The sequence below is a fragment of the Mya arenaria genome, chromosome 3 (assembly GCF_026914265.1).
Source record: "Mya arenaria isolate MELC-2E11 chromosome 3, ASM2691426v1".
Classification (NCBI taxonomy): Eukaryota; Metazoa; Mollusca; class Bivalvia; order Myida; family Myidae; genus Mya; species Mya arenaria.
The window spans coordinates 46,349,544-46,370,997 of record NC_069124.1 but is presented as its reverse complement, the minus strand read 5'-3'; the positions used below and the strand labels follow the sequence as shown (position 1 = coordinate 46,370,997).

Here is a 21,454-nt window from a genome sequence, read left to right as displayed (position 1 = left end):
GCTCTAGTATGGGTCGCTTATGCTAAAAGGGCGCTTACGGCATTATAAAATGTATGTCAATATATTAAAAAAAGACCTTCTCGTAATTAAATTCGCTATTTTTGCGATATTGTCGCCAATAGCGATCGCCAGCGGAAAACCTGCACAATTGACATTATAATGAACATCATTTAATTGTATACAGATATATGCTGATTCACTGAGGCATATAGCTTACTATAAATGTTAATTTTAATTTAGTAACCTTTGAACAAAAGATAAGCTGGTGCGAGTTTTGTGGGACAATTAAAATATTGCGACCGCCAAATGGCGTGCACGTCGTGCGTCGTCAATCATTTCTTTTAGGGTAAACAAATCGTGGGGCCAATTTCAACTTCATTTTGAAGGCTTTTTAATTGTATTGGAATGTACTGATTCCAAAATGTGAACACTAATCTTGTTGATTTTATTTCATTAGAACTACATTTGAAAAGGTCAAATTTTCAAGATATATGCCTTATATGTTTATAGATGAGCGTTCGCTACAGCTCAGTGACGGGTTCAGACTACACCATTTCCCTCGTTTACGCGGGAATATCCATTGCAACGGTAAGAAGCAAACTATCATTGGTCACCTAGGAGTGTCTTTTTGCAGAACAGAATAAGAAGTATCTTTGTTAGTATTTTAGGGCGGATATAATCGTAATTCATCTGTTCTGTTGACAGTTATGTAAAAAAAAATTGTTCCGAATCAAAAAATCTGAGACGAGTGTGCTTTGCATTTTTGGTAATATCTTGAATAAATAGCGACTCAATACAACATCAAATCATGTCCATGTTGTAGAGTTCTACGGACGCACCCTACATCGAGAATAATCTACAATCATTCGACGTAGATGGCCGTCGGGCGTTCTTGGCCGACATCGTATTGTCTGACTTTAAGGACTGGGGAAATACCAACCTAAAGCAGAATTACTACTATGACGTCGCTATGATGTTTACAGGGTAATTTCGATCCACCTTGTTCTGAAAGACGAGTGCATAAGTTAACAGAATTTTAGGGTGCGTTTAAAAACTTTCACCAACGTTTAGGAAATAAATCGTTAGCAAATAAATAGAATTATAGCCTGATAGAAATAGTCACCAGTTTATAAACACACCCTTTTTTTCTGTTCTCTAGATTTTGAAAGATGTTGTGATATTTGTCATAGCGCCGTTGTTGTTGTCGCCGTCGTGCAAAACAATTTGGCAATGACTTGAACCCGTTTAACATATTTTCACAAACCGTACATGAACATCCACGACACTCTTTAAACGTGAAGCAAGATTATGCTCTAGCATACATTTGGCCCAGTAATGCTATTTATCAACGAGCATTGGCACCTTTCCCAGTGTTCTTGTTTGCAACAATTACTGAAACATTATTTATATAGCAAGAGTTCCACGATGGCCCTAAATCGCGCACCTGAGTACATTTGGTTGCCAATGAATACATTGGTTGCAAAGACAAAAGGAAGTGGCTGAGAAAATTAATTGTTTCCAAGGATGACCATTGTTGCTAAGATTTGATATAGTTATAAATGGAAGCTAGTCAGTGTCGAGATAGTAATTGTTGCTGAGAAAATTGAAGTTGCTAAGGAATGAGATAGTTGTTATGGAAAGAGATAATTCCAGCAAACTGCTGCTTAAAAAGTCAAATCGGTCATTTAGAAGAGTTTGTGGTTTCTATTCAGCCTGAAGGTTGCTAGTGATTGGTGATTGAAAATGAGATGATTTTAACATAGTTAGACAAGGACCTCTAGACAAATCTATCTAGTAAATATTTCAGCTCTGAGCACTGCCTTTTGAAGGAAACAAAAAGTTGTAACAAAGTGACAACGAGAGTTGGGCCAATATTGACCCGAGAAACTTGATTTAAAAACAAAAGGCTGAGAACCACTAGGCAATGCTATATGCAAATTAGATAAGCTATTGGCGTTGTAGCTTTTGTTTTCCTTATATAAGTCTACATAAAACTGACCAAATCCCCTGGCGACTATGTTATTTTAAACAAACTTACATCACACAATATACATTTCAGGGTTTTCTTTTATTATCGTGTTGGTGGCTCCGCCTCTTGCAGCCATTGTTTTCTACGAATCATCATGGCTTGAAGGAATATGAAAGAGGTCATATTATGTACATTTCAGTGACATTATTTTGAAATCGAGAAAGAGATTTCTGAAATGAAGATTTAAAAAAAAATCGTATCAGTTACCATAGCAACCAGAGCTCTGAATGGACCCTCTATTTTTTAATGAATCTTGAAAAGAACCAACAAATGAACTCAAGTGCCGTTCTGTTGAAAAAGGCCAAATGATTTAGGATGAGATTTCGTTTGAAGGAAAATGTTGACAATGTCTCCTACGAATAATAATAGTTCACCCTCGATCACTTTGTGCGCAGGTCAGCCAAAAGAAACTTACTGAAATAGTGAAGGCCTTATCTAGTATCCTCAAAGTGTTAAGACACCTAAAAATTCATTAACACAACCAAAAGTTAAAACTCGAAATGAAATATTGGCATATAACTACAGGTATGAAATTTCAAAATATTGTTTTGTTTTATATTTTAGTTATGAAATGGGCCGATCTGTCAACGACGAGTTTAATTCCGCTACCGCAGGTAATAATACGTTTTTTGAGTATGCCCACATGGCATAGAAGTAAATAAATATTCGAACATGCCTGACTGACTTTAATTCTAGTTATTTCATGGAAGATCGTTGTTAGGAGGGACCTCTTATGTAAAGCTAAAGAAATAGTTTGGATAACGTGTCACTTAATTGTACAGGTCAAGGAAATAGCAGGAGTGCATTTCCTCACGTGACTGTGAAAAGATAACATAATGGTTTGTTTTGTATCAAGGCTTATTATTGAGCATATGAGTTTACAAAACGATACAAACTAAACAAAAACACGTACATGATATATATATATATATATAGGATTTGTCACGAGTCATCATGTATTATACAATTTTATTCAACGAGTGCAACAAAAACATTATTTCATTTTTCCTGGACCAGTTGAAAATAGTTGTATTATATGATGAGTATAATGAGTGACAGATTCTCATTATAATATCATTTTTTTCCGGTAAAAAAGTAAACAAAAATACAAATCTGTGTCGCCTGCGCTAATAATTTGCTGAATACCGCTAACTGACAAAGCAATGTAATATCCTGTGCTACATGCATTGCAATAATGTGAATAACAGACAATCATAAAATATATTTAAGCATACTTATGATCAATGGTCGAACAAAACTATTTCTTTCAAGGAGCAGTTGCAAACGAACTAAACAACAGGAAGAGAAGCTATCATCAATTATATGTTATTCTACATCATACTGATTATAACGGTATCATCAATCGGTCACACGGTCATTTAATAACGTACTTCATTGCAGGTTTCGCCTACACCCCTGGAGCATGTAGTAACTCGAAATACAGCATCAACGAAGACCATTTCAGGGCGATTCTGGCCACGGTTGCTGCACACGAGTTGGGACATAAGTAAGTAACGGTAACGAGGCTTAAGTTTTAAGGTCAATTTAAGGTGATCTATTTAACGTACAATATGTGAAAATGACCAACGTATTTAGAATGATGATATTTGAAATAACAAACGGTTAAAAATCCTGTATCGCATGCTATTCAGTTTGGGCGCCCAGCACGATGGTACAGTCGACGGTAATGGCGAACTTTGTTCGAGTGACGATGCGTATGTGATGGCTCCCTCTATTGGCGTGTCTTCTGACGCGATCAAAAATATTCGCCAGTTCTCGTTTTCGCCATGCTCTATTGATTACTTTACTGCGTATATGACAAAGTTAAACAAGTAAGTGGTAGTGCAGTTTTAAGTAATGGTTAGAACATAGTTATACTACCAAGGCTTGTGTGGTCTTAGTATTATAGAAATACTATTACTTACCGCAATTTTTATGACCATTGTTTTACGGTGGCGGTAACAAGTGTTAAAAGACATAAAACCGTTAAGATGTATCACAGTCTAGACTTTATTTATACATTACTACCAACATATAACTTAACTTATTTTACGTCTTAGAGATATTTTAGCAATCAAGTATATGCCAAAAATGATTATTCGTATATGTCTAAAGCATAACATTCATGATGCACATGTATATTGTTTAGGAAGTTTAAATTTTATTCAACCGTTGGGACTCAAGTCATGATTAAATTAAGTTGCACCTAATTGCATATAATCAGTCATAACTCGCGTACATTCACATGTTGTTTATAGTTTTGACAGTCGGACATCTTTCTTTCCGCATATGAACTTCTTTTATCTAGGTCAGGAGAGCGCTACCGGACAAAACAAATGCCATAACTGCCGGCCACCGATTGACCGGCCTGGTGTCCGATTTAGGTTTTGGTATAAGCAAACTGGTTTTCGGGTCAATGGATCGCGAAAATAAGCTCAAGCTCCATGCCAAATTCATCGGCGTAATCACACAGTTTCCAACAGTTTATTTGACAACAGATAGCTTTAATATTTGGACACTACGTTAGCTGAAGTTTGTTTCTATACAGTGAAGCAATCTTAAATTGAGAGAAACAGGGACTTTATATCTCAAAATAGAATATAATATATAATCCACCTTTATTTTCCAATAAACCGCCGAAAAGCATGAAGTAAATGACTGTCTTCCTTAGCATCACTTTAAAGCATGACCAGTTAAAAAACTAGGCCCGATGTATTTTCTTGCTGTTCAACCAGATATTGAGCTGGTTGTTCAGTTCAATTAGGTAGTGTTTTTTCGTTTTACCCTTGGTTTCTGGCTCGTCTATTTGTTAATTTTGTAACTTTTTGGATCAAGTGTGAGGTTGCGCGCCAACAATCCGGTCTACCCCCCCCCCACCCCCACCCTCCCCAAACATTAGTATTAAATAGTCTTCACTGACCATTCCAATGCGGTGACCTCAACATTTAACAATGGTGATATTTTGATGTATGTGTATTTTTTTTTTATCTCGTAGCTTTATCTTTTTGTTTGATTTGTTCGGCTTTGTTTATCACGCCTATAAAGTTGGCTACATTTTAGGCTACTGGGCTTTATCTAGCACCTAATGTTTTATAAGACAAGTGTTTCAATGGAAATGTTTAGGCAATCTCCAAATAAGGGATATATTTTGACGAGCAGAGATCTCTGCCACCGAGTACGATTTTTTGAAAACTAGTTTTTAACTCGTATTTATGCAATATTATATTAAATTTCATTACAAACGTTGTTTTCAAAGATGAAAGTAAAATAGTACTTCGAGTGACAGAATATAAAGTGACGTCTTATGATGTTGATTATCATTACATGTCAGGCTTGGTGGTAGTGATTACTATATTGCAAAGGGAAGAAACCGCTGGGTTGACTTTAATGTTTAGAGTGCAATAAACAACTCTTGTGCAGTGGAGCAGCTGGAAATAGTAATTTGTCCAAGACTGGAGATATTTATATTAAAGTGTTTTTTGGAATACTTTTTTTAACAGAATGTATACTTGTAGGGGTATTAATCTTGAACAAATTCTGCACTTTCCAGTGACGGGGAGAACTGTCTGGCAACCCGCACCGCCAACTACGACACATCTGACCTTGACCCTTATTTGGGTGACCTTGCCGGTCAGGTGTACACTCCAGATCAGCAGTGTGAATACTTAATGGGAGCCGGTTCCTACCTCTCCAGGGTACATCTATTGAAATGGTTTACTTTTGAAACTTTTTTATATAGGATCAAAAACTATATGTATCTCCAAATGTTTCAGAGAGTTATGTTTAACATGCATTGCTGCATTTGAGTGAATCGTTTATTTCCTTAATTATAAGTGGTATTTGTTGTAGATCAGCTATGAATCGGATTACAGCGGGATTTGTTCCGTGATGAACTGTTTTGTGCCGGGAACTACTAGCTCATTTAGATATAAACTTACCTGGGAGGGTACAACGTGTGGGGACGGAAAGGTAGTGACCAAAGTGATTCATAAGTAAACACCTTATAAAACTAAAGTGATATTTACTATAGGACAATCTATTTAGTACCTTATATCAGTGAAGTGATCTTCACTATAAAACAATATATTTAAGACTTTTTTATCAGTGAAGTAATATTTACTATATGACAATCTATTAAGGACTTTACATCACTGAAGTGATCTTCACTTTATGACAATCTATTTTAGACCTTATATTACTGAAGTGACGTTCACTATAGGACGCTATTTTTAGGACTCTATATGACTTAAGGGATCTTCACTAAAGGACAATCTTTTCAGGATTTATATCACTTAAGTGATCTTCACAAAAGGAAAATCAATTTACAACAAAGTGCTTTTCACCAAGTGTTCTTGAAGGTATGATCACACTTATTGGAGCAAAATGTTTCCTTATTAAGGACCAACATATCATTATTAAGAGGTTTCCAAAGTAGGTCAACAATTAAGAACACAGTGTTTGCAAATGTTGTTTAATGCCCAATATTTCAGAGGAATAATAAATAAAATCAACTGTATGCTGAACGTTTATAATTCTTCTTGAATCAATGACCAACATATTAGAACAAAACGTTACCAATTGGGAATGCAATTTTGTTCAATTGTTTTAAATTATAGTTTTTTCCAGTGTACGACAAATATTGAAGAACAAAGTGTTTTTCAATTTTAGGCCAAATGTTTAGTACAAAGCGTAACCAATGGGGCATTTAATTAAGGACCAGCCTTTTAAAACAAATTGTTTTCCAATTTATGCCATCATTTTAGAACAAAGGGTTACCAATGAGAATATTGCTTATAAGAACAGCGGGTTATTCGTTTAAGGGTCATCATGTAAGAACAAAGGGTTTTCTAATGTAGGACCAACATTTTAGAACAAAGTATTTTTTTTAATTTATGGACAACATTTTAGATAGAAGCGAGGAGGTTTTAAAAAGTGTAACAATTGAGACCAAAGTGTTTTCCAATGTTGGATCATGTTTTGTTTTTTAACAAAGTGTTTCTAAGAGAAGGCCCTGCATTTAAGAACAAACTGTTTTTGTGTTGTTGTTTTTTAAGGATTTGAGTGTTTTAGCTAATGCGGAATGGAAGGGCGGCCCGCCCTGCTCTTTTTCACCCCGCCCCGTTGCCCCTTTTGACCGACCTTATCATATTTTCCCGTCCTCTTGCACACTTTTGGACTTTCAGTTCGTTGTAAATCACAAAGTTACGCCCTTAATGTATATCATTGGTCCATGTCGCCGTCTCCTAATCCGTCACAGATCGGCGCGTGATAAGGCACACGACGGTCATCACCGCGGTCGGATTAACGGTAATTCAGGGTGCTAATTGTTGTTCATTATGACACATCATTCCTGGGTTCCTTTGTCTGAGACATGAAATTTGTACTCAAACTGTCGATCTTTGATGCCGATGTTGTTTCAAATTAGTTATTTGACACGCATTGCACACATTGGTGTAGGTCTTTTCTACCAAGTGGAACAAAATGACATTGACTTTGCCGTCAAATTTTAGCAAATTGTAAATCTGTTGATAAGCGATTATTTGGCAACTGTTTAAGCAGTCAAAACATCGTCGTTTATAATCGGTAACCTACTAGTCCGATAATTGTGTCGTGTATCATCAAATTATAGAAACATCGCAAGTATGCGTAGTTATTAAACGTCAACCAATCAGAATGTACATACTAGTAAAAACATTTCAGTTTGTTAAAATTCGATAGAAAATGCAAAGGAATGATAAAAATGTTTTCAAGAATAAGTTAATTTAAAAACAAAACCACAACAAAAAAAATAATTGATACTTGCATTTTACAAACAAGACAAACCTTTTTAAACATTATTTCTTTTAAAGCAGACGGTCATTGCCAGCGGCAAGGTGGCACTAAGAAAATCAAATACCTGACTTATTTGTCAAATATTTGATTAAATTTTGTTTTGTAATCAAAAAACCCTTTTTCCTTTATGTAGTGTAGTCCGAAATTTCAAGATTCAGCGATACCGCCATTTTGTCAGAAGAATGTTCGGACCTTATTTCTCAATGTTCTGTTAAGTATAAGTGCGCTTTTTTACATGAATGGACAGATGTATTTAATGTTATGTCAGCAAATTAAAATTTATTTAACAAAAGAAGAATGAATTACAGCAAAGCCGAATGTGACATTCGTACCATATCCTGATCGTATGAAAATAAGATTCGCCCCCAGACCTCAAATGTTTTAACAGCCCATTTATTGAGCCATTTTTGTTGTTTCAAATGATTTTGTTTCTGTTTTCATTTTAGATAGTTTTCGGAGAAAAACTATGTAAGATTGCAAATAGGTGACACTAGGCAAACACACCTTTGCTAGGTAGAAAAGCCCAAACAATTTTCATGAACACTTCATCTAGTAAAAGCAATCAAAGTAAATGTCAGTTTAAATTGTGGATTTGGGGTATGAGACAGTATCAGGTGATACAATAAGTATCACTTCTCCTTAGACTATCCCCACTCCTTCCTAATAATGGTTAAAAAGGGTGTTTTAAGTGAAGAAGGGAGAAGAATTAAGAGTATTTTGTAGGGATATTACTACAGTGTGTGCATGTGCCATAAATGGACTTTGAAACGATACATGACATTTTTTCAACGATACAACGCAAAAATTGTGCTATTTTTTATAGTTAAGAAATCACCCTGCCCCTATTTTGCCCATCCTGCCCTTTTTCATTTCTGTTTAAAAACCTAGACATACTGTTTTATTGATTTAAGACCATCGTTTATTTCCAATGTAGGATAATCTATTCTGAAAAAAAATAGCTTCCGATAATGTTCAAAATTATAGCGCAATTATTTCAATAAAGAATTATTAATTTGGACCAATTTCGTTTTCAATGTAAAATCATCAAACATCTTCTCAGAAAAACTCTTGTGAATACCTGTGATATACTCTTGAATAACATTGAACATAATAAACGGCTCAAAGTACAGTGAAAATAGGGAAAGAGTATACACATACTTGTATCATAAAATTAACACTTGTAAAATCAAAACAGAAATTATCTAAATTATAAAAAATCGTTGCATTTATATTGAAATAATTATCTATTTTATATAGTTTATATGTATTATACTTTATTTTCGGTACCCTCTAGCTGTGTAGTGGTGGGTTGTGTGTTGCGTCGTCCATTGCTCCGGCTGTAGCGAATGGTTAGTGGTTATGTGTCTATTATAGTAGGAAGTATAGCTCCGTCTTATTCACGACGGAAGACAAGATACAATAACTGGAAAATCAATTAAAGTGTCAAAGAACATATATTTTATAACTACTCAGACATTTTATTTTGAGATACGTGCACAAATAAGAGGCATTATAATATGTGTAAAACCTGCCTGTAAATGGCTCCAATTGTAATTCATTCAAATAGATTATTTAGGCTTCCATACTACAGTTTGTTGCTTCCATTTAACTTTAAAAGCTGCCAGAGAACATAACTGAATTGTTGAATCATTGCGGTGGGTTACGTGCTTTAACATCAACTGTTCTCATCAACTATGATTATGATTTTTATTGTCATGCTAATACGACACTTATCATAATTATTATTGTATGATTATTACAACTACCAGTACGATTATATTTGTCATGATTCTTACAATTATTGTCATGACTTTTATTGTCATGATTATACTAAAGTTCAATTGATACTATAAATGTCAGGGTTATAACGATTTTTTTTTTGCCATAATTATTCCGACTACTATCATGACTATTATTGCATGATTATCAGGATTGGTATTACGACTGTTATTACGACTATCATTGCCATGATTATTTCGACTTTTATATGGACTATTATTGTCATTATTTTTACAACGGTGCAAACCCTTTACCAGATACATTGTTTGTAAAACCGGCTTCTCAATGCGACAACAAACCTCTGTTATTATAGAGTCATGTATGTTCGGAAACAACCCAAGCATCGTGACGTTCGAGACGGTGACGTGCAGTGAATTACTGGCTTTTCCAAACACCTCATACGAATGCTACAACAGCAGACGTCGAGAAGATTGTTGTGAAACATGCGAACAATTCAGGCTCGCAAACGTTAACAACATTGGTAAGAGTTAGTTTTAACATGATCTTATTTACAAAGATTGATTAGAAAGTTATTTTAACTTTTGCTAAGTCAATCTCGTTGGCTTGATGTTGCGCGAGAGTGCTGTCTTGTGTTTTGGAGGAAACGAACCCAACCGGGTCGCATTGGAAAGAAGCGTTTGCGTTTGCCCTTGTGCAACTCCAAAATCCACCAAAATCAAAGTTGCACATTATGACTACAAGAAAGTTTGTTAACTAAGACAACTATCAAAATAGGAAAAAAGAAAGCGTTGCAGGAATGGTATCTTTTTTATAATCCAAGTCTCAAATGATTCAACTTCTTATAGCCCTACGAGCGCTTGTCGGCTAAATAGAGCATTTTCTTACAGATTTCAAAGGAGCTCTTTTGAACGTTTTATGTTCTTATGCACCAACTTATTCGGGGACGGATGTAAATTGACTTGCCAGTGTCCGTCGGTGCGTCCATCAGTTCGTCCTTAATGCCGTGTGTAAGTATTATGCGAACTTGTGTAATTTAAAACTCCAACAGTCTTCAAACCAGGAGCATGTTGGTGAGATATTGATGTTTTGCACTTCGGGTTTGGTTTGCAGCTGCATATATTAAGGGGAGAGTTATGGCCCTTATATGACCCAGATTTGGCATTTTCGAACGAGGGTCATTAAAACTCAAAAACTATATGACATAGAGTCATCATCATTGTGTTGCTGTTATTATCATTTCAGATTGCGAGTACGGCGATCAGGAAAGTTGGTGTGCAACGTTGTCTCTGAGAGACTGCTATGCCAATGAAGCTGTTTGTTGTCAGTCCTGTCCGGAGAGAGCTTTAAATATACTAGGTATCATTCGTTACGTACCTTTGTGGCTTAAGTTTTTTTCCACCGGACATTATGGTCGGACAATTCATCCCGGGAAGGTTATTAGAATCTATCATATATCCAAATACATCTGTTTTTCACGCACTCCTTATATATTACTTTGTTTGTCTGGAACTCTTGGCACTTCTTGCATTGACTTGTTATCAAACTGTGACGTCTAATCATAAGGCATGGAAGGATGTGAACTAATTTGGTCCCTAACAAGAACGCTTAAAGAATGTCACAGTAAAAGGATTAGACATTATTTGAATCGAGGATATACATTCTATACACCGATATAGGTTGTTCTTTTGGATATATATTGTATCACAAACACCAGAGGTAACTCAAACTATTCGCTACCGCTAAACATCCAACTATTTTAAAATTTAAATAAGTATTATAACTAGGGATGCAAACGAATGGCAAAATTGATATTCGAATATTCGGTAATTCTTTCGATCGAAAATTCGAATACCAATATGAATGTATAAGAAGTGTAGTAAACTACTATTATTGTTTGCTTTAGTAATAGCCGTGTCATTTTAACCCTTCTTCGCCATAGCCGGTATACGCGAAGGACACTGATGTTTCCAAACATTAGCAATGAAATTCCCCATTTACAAATAAATCTAACAAAAACAATAGCTTTTGAATAAATTAAAACTAAAATTCCAATTCCACTTTAAAAGGCAAAGATCGTAAATTCCTGGTTGAATGTCATGATGCACCAATGGGTCGTTCTGCAGGACGAGCGGCCTCGTTCTGGGATTGACATCTGCCAAATATAACTATGTTTTTTATCGAAACATGGAAAACAGCATATAACTAGCACATGTCATCCATATCATTACGTCGATTTGAGCAAAACTGCACAGCTAAATTGGCAGCCATGACACCACTTTGGTTGCTGAATCCGTATATTTTCTATTAATGGTCATTAGAATTTACCGAAAATAATTGAGAGTTGTTTGGTGTCACTTGTCTTATAGCCGTTTTTTGTAAAATAACGGGGACTGTTTATAGTCTCCGACTATGTGTCCCCAATTAACATATGACGTGTGTATAGTGTCATCACATTCACGCCTCTGACATTAGGGGGCCAATCGTTGTAAAAACAAGACAAACCAATATTTACAACAGCACAGTTGGTGGGAAAAGGTATATTATTTTATTTACCAAACAAAAAGCATCGACTATTCGAATACCGATTTTGACATTCGAATATTAAACGTTTGATCGAATGTTCGAATATTCGTTTGCATCCCTAATTATAACACTAGAGTTACTTGAATGTGGGTGTTAGCCGGTTGTTTCAATTCCATTTTATGAATAAGTATACTGAGTTCGATAACCAGAAATGTTTGCGTATACATTCTCTGTACTTGTAAGCATATCCGAAATTCATATCCGAAATACATAAGCCCTTAGTCGTCGCATCTAAGACTATTACTTCAAGTTGAGCAATAGGGAACAAGTAAACACTTTATAAGAGCACTGTCTAGCAGGAAAATTGCCAAAATACAACATATAAATACACAATTTTTCACGAACTACGAACGAAGATATCGCGTGACAGACTGGTAGAAATTGTCATCATATTGTAAATAGTTGGAACGTACTTGAACTAAAATTACATCATGAATTCAAGGGGTGAATAGTGAATAATGTTTGCCATTGCATAAGTAAAAGTTGTTCGTATAATTGGAAATAATGATAATAACTACGTTTAGTGTTGTAACAAGTAGATTATATTAAGAAATACCTTCATATTTATCCCCAGGGAACTGTTTAATTGCATAAACCATTAAGATTCCTCGGAATAAAGTCGTGAGCCTTAACTGCTAAATTGAAATAACAAGGAGATCTACATACAGCGTAGTAAACCATCCATAAACATCCGAGGTTGTATTCGATGGATACTGGCCGAGGTGGTCCCATGGCGGTAACACATACGCAGTACTTGTATGCTCATCTATTGTAGGATAGTATTGAAAGAAGATGTTAGATAATATGTACAATTATAAGTGTGTTTCAACTGTCAGTAAAAGTAGTTCCCTAAACACGGGCGTTTTATATTTCCATATAAGCGTATCTTACATGGGCATGGGTGGGGGAACACGTTTAGCAGAATCATTGATTTGTTTAAAGAAATTTATTTTCTGATATCGGCGTTGACATGTCGAAACACTTCGTAATCGGAGGTGTCCTACAATTGAATATAATTTCCTTATTCATTACGAACGATGTTCTTGGTTCAAAATGCATTTCATGTGGCAGCAACATGAGATTTTTTTTTAATTTGACTCATCATTTATGCCCTACATACTTACGAATAGCTTCAGCATTTATTAAAGGAATGAAATTATTTTATTGAATTTTATTAATTATACAGTGACTAATTTATGCATTTTGTACATTGCAGATTGCCCATATGGAGATCGGTCAACGTACTGTAATGCAGCTGATTGTCCAAATTATTCTGAAGACTTTAAAACAGATAACTGTTGTCAAACATGTGCAGCTACAACCACAATAATATCGACTAGAACCTCTACTGCACCAACATCCGCCGGGACTACACCAACTACAGCAACCTCTACACCAACAACGACAGCAACTACATCAACCACAACAGCCACAACACCAACTATAACTACCATTACACCAACAACAACTGACACTTTACCAACTACAACAAAACTTACGACGACAGTCACTACACCTACTAAAACTACTGTCAAGAACTCCGCGAATATAAAACAAAATCTTTGTATAATTAATAGTTCATGTGGTATATTATGTTTAATAATTATTACATTGATCTTTGGTAACTAAAAACAACGAAAAATGTTTGTTTTGCTCCGTTGTATTTTCCATCATGTGTTAATCTTTGTGTTTACTTTATATGTTTGCACCGTTGAGGTTTTACATAACGGCTTTTACTGGAACCATTGCTCCGTTAGCATGTGCTTCCATGTTACCCGCAATACTCGTGCATTTCATGTGTAGTTTGCGGGAATAATTAGTTTATAAATCTGTGCGCATGTTGTACCATAGAGACCATTTACTGGAATGATTGGACTTACATTTATCAGTTTATATTGGATTAAAATAGTGTTTAAAATATATACTTTTACTAACTATTGAATTTAATACAGAAAAATACCTTGGATAATATGGATAATTGTGTGTAATAAAAAAAGAAATTAAAGTTAGAACAAATTCTAAATGTGTTTTTGTGATCTTTCAACTCGGGTGTGGCAAGTTCGGGGCCAAATAAAGTGAAACTTCGCCACATTGATTGGTGCCGGAACCCGGGACTTAAAAAATGATTTACTTAATTAACAAACAAAATACCTTTTGATATGCGAGGTATTCTATAAATTGAACACTGAAACAAATGTCTTTAAAAGTGTAGGTTGAAAACAAAGTGCTTTATAAACAAAGTACAAAAACAGCGTTTTGCTATGTGTGTGTAGTAAACGAAGCAATGCGGACTAAAGGGTACATGGATTAACAACAAAACACGTTAGTTCTGTTTGCTTGACTATAAGTTTTGTGCTCAACGAACAAAAAGACAAAACGGTGAGTGTTTGATGTAAACGGATTGTTACTTATTCACTTAAGTTCAAACAACAACAACAACAAACATTGCTAACTTATCAAGTTTAAAAGCATAGCGCACAAGGTATCGTAATACCATTTAAGTTAACATAAAAAGTGCTATAGAATTATTTAAAGTTGATTTACAACAACAAAGCGTTAATGAAAGTGTTGCAAAGATGTTATGAATCATTGAAACTCTACATCGAAAAGCATCGAGAAAAAATGTGTGAGCATATCGGTGACAGTGACTTGGAATATTGCGAACAAATTGTTGACAAGAATTTAGCTTTAATTTGTGAGACTGAGTACTATAACATAGAACTAAAACATTTAAAGGATACGTTGCAAGTGCAACTAAAGCACGAACATGCACCAACCGTTACAAATGCAACTCAGCAAGAACAAGTGTTACCTCTTCAAGAGCAAATGCAAAGTTTTATGATTAACAAAATGCAAATACAACATAATTTTTTGGTCAGAAAGAAAAGAACACAGTCATCAGTGAAGTTGCCCAAAATTGATATGTGTTCATTTAATGGAAATAAGATTAAGTGGTTTGAATTTTGGAATTCGTTTAAGGTCACAATCCATCAAAATTCGAAACTAATTCATGTTGAAAAGTTCAGCTATCTACGAAGCGCGAGGCTAATTGTGCTATATCCGGGCTTGCACTTTCGCGTGAAAATGATCGTGTAGCTGTCTCCCTATTGCAAGAACGTTATGGAAGCCGTTAAAATGTTGTAGAGTTACACTACAACAAACTTATGAATCTACACAAGGCAGTTAACACGCAAGAAAGTTTGCGGAGTTTCTCAAATATCGTTGGGAAACATCTGCGTAGCTTGGAAGTACTGAGCCAAAACGTTGAGCAAGACATATTTATTGCGATGATTAAGTCTAAGCTATCGAATGAAGTTCTTCTTCAACTAGAATTACAAAAGGAGACATCTATTAATTGGACTATGAAAACCATACGTGCCAGTTTAAGGGAATATGAGACAGCTCGTGAACGAGTGGTATATGAACACAAACGAGCAGACACGTACAAAACAACAGGAGTTTTCTCTACACACCGATTCAGTGTACCACCAAACACCAGACTTGCATTTAAAACACAGCAAAGGAAAATTCAACAGAGGCGCTAGTGGTAAATTCTAGTGGTTCGCACAATGGATATGCAAATCAGTGTCATGATTGTACACGAAATCATTGGAGTGACGAGTGTCAAACATACAAAACAATAGAAGATAGAAAAAAGCATATCAAAGTATGTTGCTACAAATGTTAGAAAAATGGACATTTTTCAAGCGAGTGCAAGTCCAACAAAAGTGCTTCTATTGCAACGTGTGGAGTAAACACCACCGCAGTCTTTGTCCAACAAAATTTAAACTGAAACAAATTAGAGAATGTGTAAGTGTAGCAGAAGTAATACATTAAACGACACTAATCATAAGAAAATGAAAACGTGACAGTGTCATCAGGGGAAATTGTGTTGATTCAGACGGCCAAGGCAGAGGTCACCAATCCTTCAAAGCCGTTTAAAGTTCAAGTGCGCCTTCTACTCGGCTCCGGTTCACAGCGAACATTACAGAGCGTCTAGCGGAAGAACTGCAACTTGAAAGAGAACAAGATCAAAGCATCAAAGTGTTACATTTAAATGTGATAAGCCCAAAACTGCGAAAACAAACTCAACAAAATAGAATCTTAAATTAAAAAATGGAACAAACTTCACATTATCTGCAAACATAATGCCAAAGATAACAGGCTCAATTGTAAGAAAGCCAATGCATGTGCCTCCTTCAGAGAATTTTGAACATTTGATAGGATAGGTACGCTTGAAATGGCGGATACAATACCAACAGAGAACGAATATTCAACAATTGAGCTGCTCATAGGCAATGATTACTATTTAGATCTGGTGTCGCCTCAAAGAATTTAAATTAAAACTGACTTATACTTGTTGAGCTCTACGCTCAGATGGATATTGACTGGCAGAACGTCTGATACACACTGTGAAATAAATGAAAGCAACCTCCTGATACTCACGTATGGAACCAATATTACTAAAACAAATGAATTCACAGCACTTGATCAATCATTTGAACGGATCCCAGATCTCGATGATTTTTGGAACATGGAGTCAATAGGAATAATTGACGACCACAAACAAGTGGATGATGAAGTTGCAATGAAAAAGGACACAATAAAATTTAAAAATAGAAGGTACCAATGATGAAGAAGGAAATACCAGATTTGGCAAAGAACAGGGGATTAGCAGAGGGACGTCTTCGTTCATGCGTGAGAAAATTTAAAGGGAACCCTGAATCTATGAAAGCATATCACGAAGTTATTCAAGATCAGCTGTAAGAGTGTGTGATAGAAACGGTAAAATCCTCTGATAAAAAAGTTGACCATATTGTGCACTATATACTACACCACGCAGTGATCAAGCAGTCGTCAGTTACTACTTAATTGCGCATTGTATATGACGCTTCTGCAAAAGCTAAGAGTGGAGTTAGCAATTTGAATGAATGCCTTTATAGAGACCCAGTGAAACTCCATGATTTATGCGGCATACTGATGCGTTTTCGGATACATAAAATCGGATAAGTTGCAGACATCGAAAAAGCCTTTCATCAAATTGGGCTACAGACAATTGCAACGAGGTTTCTTTGGCTTAAAGATTTGGAAGACGCAAACGTCACACCATCCAACATTCAGGAATACCGATTCTGTTGTGCTTCGTTTGGTGTAATTCCAAGCCGTTTTTTTGTTAATAGTAACTGTAGAAACCCACCTTGGGTGACAAAACATGTTGCCAAGATATAAAGGTACTTGGACACATCCAAACACAAGATGCATGTTATCTGAAAGTGACTAAACGAAGTGCATTGAAACAAATTGCTGCAGTATTTGACCCTCAAGGACTCTTTGCTCCTATGTTGTTGAGGGGGAAGTTGCTCCTACAAACGTTGTGGAGCAAACAACTTGAGTGTGACGATGATATTGACCAAGGCGATTTAACTTTGTGGAATTTGGTACAACCGGATATAATCGACATCGCAAGATATCCGATTTCAAGATGCATTGCACTAGAGGGATAACCAAACACTATTAAGTATCGACATGTGTGCTTTTGTTATGCTAGTGCTTATGCATATGCTACAACAATATATTTACATCAAACAAATGGAAAAAAATATCGATGTGATCTTGTATTTTCAAAGACAAGACTAAAAGGAATGTCAATCCAGCAGATCTGCAGTGCATGTGCATTAATAAGCAATGTCGATGACAGTCGAACAGTCGATGAAGCTATTCATGTAATTGAAAAGTACGAGGTTATTCTTGGTTCCATGCCTCCCGCAAACATCAGGGTTGTTGATGTTACATCGCATTAGTCCTCCGCTGCAAAGGAATATGCTGTTAAGCAGATCATGTCGCGTCTCGACAAGCTTAAGAAATCACACAGTGTGACCCCTCGCCCTTAGAAAAAACAACGCCCAAGCGCCACGCTTATGTTTTGGCTATAAATCCCCCGATCAATTCTAGGCAGAGTGTCCACAACATGTTACCTGTAGTGGTTTGCCCTTTATCGTGCAATAGGTATTTAAAGAGAGGTAGAAGTCCACAACCACCGCCACTTAAGCCTACAGCCCTACCACATTTTTCTGTAAATTCGAGGTCAAGACAGACCAGGAAATCTAGTAAGCACTGGCTCTGATGGTCAAGAGTCAGCAAGCTTTGAGAGGCCTACAAAATCACAAGATGCTCATGTTCAATCTGCTCGCTCATGTCATTGTTTCAATAAACTTGACAATGGTTTTTATGTAACTTGCAAGGTTAGGTCCAAGTCCATTAACTTCCTTATAGATTGTGGTGCAACCACTTCACTTCTTTCAGACAAGTATCTTCATGAACTTGACCATAAATATTTAGTTCACCTACAACCTTCTACAAAAAAAAATCAAAACAGTCATTGGGAAAAATATCACAACCAGTGGCAATGTTGATCTAGTTCTTGGAATGGGCCATGAAAAGTTTGATGTTCCATTTGTTGTTTGCGCTTTGGATAGTGATGGCATTTTGGGCAAAGAATTTTTGTGTTAACATGTGAATATTATAAACTATAAGCGCGCATGTCTCTTGGTTGGTTCCAATGAAATTCCCTTGTGGACTGGAAGAAATGCAAATCAAATATTTCGAGTGGAGCATCATGAAAACGTTCGCCCACCACAATACACCAGAAAGAATGTTTTTGTCAAAATTCCGCAACGTGAACATTTTGCACAATGTGGTTTCATAGAGCCTTCCATTAAAGTGATGGTTAAAGAGGAAGTCTGTCTATTGCGTGGTATAATTGACACTACTTCCGAATCCCATCATTTGAATTTGATTAACTTTGGTAGCACTGAAAATGTTCTCGTCAAAAACACAAACATGGGTACACATGAATCTTTATCAAAACACCACGGAAATCAACAACATTGCAGCCGTTAAAGATGTTGAATCTATTTCTCCAGATGCAACTTAGCTCTCTGACATCATTGAAGCGTGAGGTTGGCAGCGTAACAGTCTAATAGACAGGCAACGTGGAGTTAGTAGAATAACATCCTGTCAGTCTAGCAGAATAATGATAGCAAAATGCACAGTTTTACTGCAATAACATCAATATTTTCAGACGAACTAAGCCATATTTCCTTACGCAGACTTCACATCGAAGGATAGTTTGAAACGCGCTATGATATTGTCACCCGGCCATTGCACACACAGCTTAGTAAATGTAACGTTAAGTTTTAATCAAAAATAAGTTGTTAAGTAATCAATTAAATCATATTGCCGTTTTCTTTCTAATAATTACATATTTCGAAAGACAAATGGGAAACCGTATAAGAACACTTTTTTAAAGTAGCTACGATTTTGTTTCAATATTTTACGAACTGTGGTTCCAGGAGCCTTCCCCCCGATTCGGACTTATGCAAAATTTGATATCTACTAGCATCTAACTACACTTCGGTCCAAAGAAACATCGTTAAAGCATTCTTTAGCATGCAAATAAAACTGTTATGTTTATTACTTACGCCGGGACTAATCAACCTTACAAGTTTTTCTTAAAAAGGAAAAACGCATTTATAACAGTGGTGGCGCTGTTGCCTATTGTGATGGCGCTGTGCAGTAGCGGTAGCGTTGTCGAGTATAATTTGCGTTGAATGTGGCTATGATTTAAAGCCTTTGGAAGGAAAACAATAGGTAGCTATTTTTATTTTGCATTGTTATGCTTGTTTTGCCTATCGGTTGCTACGCGAATTACCATTCCCAAAAGTGAAAACTATCCTAAAAAAGAAGGTTGTGTGCCGGTAAGTTTTACCATAAAACTGCCTCTTTCAGACCCCAAATCCTCAATGTTTAATACTGCATGTGTACTATTGGACTTGAAGGGTATTAGTTATTCTAGGTATTTCAATGTTTGCATTATCAATTTATGAAACCTTTAGTAAAACATGTTGTCGTTGTTTAAAGTGTGTTGATAGTTGCTTTTCCTTCGTTGCGTTTCGTGGTCGTTACATTATAATTCGCAACATTCATGAATTTCGTAACATTCGCGTCATTCACAAAACTCACAACATTCATGAGATTTTGTGGAAAAGTTATTTTTGATACTTTTCAGTATTGTTTTTACAAATGGTAATTAAAATTTGTCTAAATCAACGATTCGACCCGACAAATGAAATAAATAAAACCACTAAAGTAATTTCTTTCATTTATTCGCATAACGATATTTAAGACCATTTATGAAAAGGAAATCAAGAAAAACACAAATTTGTATATTTTTGTCTCGGATCGATGGTGTAGAACATGTCGTATACAGATATCGTCATTCTGATTTATCACGTGGTATGCATATTTTGCAAAGGTCAAGTGACAAATAAATAGTTTAGATTATTCTCATCACACGCATTGTTATGTACCTGGGTTGTGTTTTTATCAAAACAGTAGATCGCGTGATAAATTTGTGTCGTATATCGGCATGTGATAGATTGCCGCATAACTGTAGACTGCGTAGTACACGAGAAAATGATGTAATCGCTGTTTACCACGTGACAAACAGTTTGGTTGACGTATACTAGATACCTACGTCATCCATTATGATTTAAGAAAATTAACACATGTTGTTGTATGTTGTTTATCTTGTTATGATCTGCGATTTTCACTTAGTAAGTAACTAACTGGTTAACTAGATAGGATTCGTGTCAATTTGTTTAAAATGTTCACTGAAACGTCTGCATCGCTACAAACGTGAACTTACATCACGGTATACTCGGACACGTACTTTAAACAGTCATACATTCTAAATCTGGCGGTTGTAGGTGGTCCAGGTATGTGCGTATATTGGGTAAGTGGTGTTACGTAGATACGAAAAGAATCGCTCCCTTTTGGAACGAGGAGTAAACTTTCTCGACCGAAACTGTCAGCAACACCTTAAAATAAATATATAATCCATTGTTTTCAGTTATACAGGTGAAATCCTTGTAAAGCGTTTGTGTATATTAGTGGATATTTTGTGTTTTAAGTTCCTTTAAGCCCGTCTTAGTCATTAAGCATGTATTCATTGTATGCATATTACGCAAGAGAGTGGTCTAATGTTGTTTAGGTTGATGGGGTTGTTAATCACAGCACGCGAAGGAAGCTCATTTGCCCGGCAACGAACAACAAATCACACCGTCCGAGAATTAAACTTGACTCTTCAGCTTCAGAGCCGAGTCCAACCAGATTCAGAGCTTGTCTGTTTGCTTTGGTTGTAAGTTATTGTGCTATTAAAGAGATTCGTTCACGGTTTATTGGGTCAGAAATAGTCCATTTGTTGTTGAT

At 35.9% G+C, this 21,454-nt stretch overlaps 1 protein-coding gene across 3 annotated transcripts in view; it reads left to right on the top strand.

Annotated features, from left to right (window-relative positions):
* LOC128226460 (snake venom metalloproteinase-disintegrin-like mocarhagin) overlaps window positions 1-14,130 on the top strand; it is a 26,122-nt gene extending 11,992 nt beyond the window's left edge. The window contains exons 7-17 of one of the 3 annotated variants that reach the window (XM_052936340.1): window positions 511-588; window positions 824-984; window positions 2,594-2,643; window positions 3,431-3,536; window positions 3,682-3,861; window positions 5,580-5,724; window positions 5,879-5,998; window positions 9,156-9,210; window positions 9,954-10,121; window positions 10,844-10,957; window positions 13,401-14,130. In XM_052936340.1, the coding sequence (XP_052792300.1) occupies window positions 511-588; window positions 824-984; window positions 2,594-2,643; window positions 3,431-3,536; window positions 3,682-3,861; window positions 5,580-5,724; window positions 5,879-5,998; window positions 9,156-9,210; window positions 9,954-10,121; window positions 10,844-10,957; window positions 13,401-13,813 (1,590 nt within the window). In that variant the 3' untranslated portion in view covers window positions 13,814-14,130. Of the gene's footprint in view, window positions 1-510; window positions 589-823; window positions 985-2,593; window positions 2,644-3,430; window positions 3,537-3,681; window positions 3,862-5,579; window positions 5,725-5,878; window positions 5,999-9,155; window positions 9,211-9,953; window positions 10,122-10,488; window positions 10,609-10,843; window positions 10,958-13,400 lie in introns of those variants that run through there. The other 2 variants (XM_052936343.1, XM_052936341.1) reach the window with 2 other exon arrangements.
* The last annotated feature ends 7,324 nt before the right edge of the window (window positions 14,131-21,454 follow it).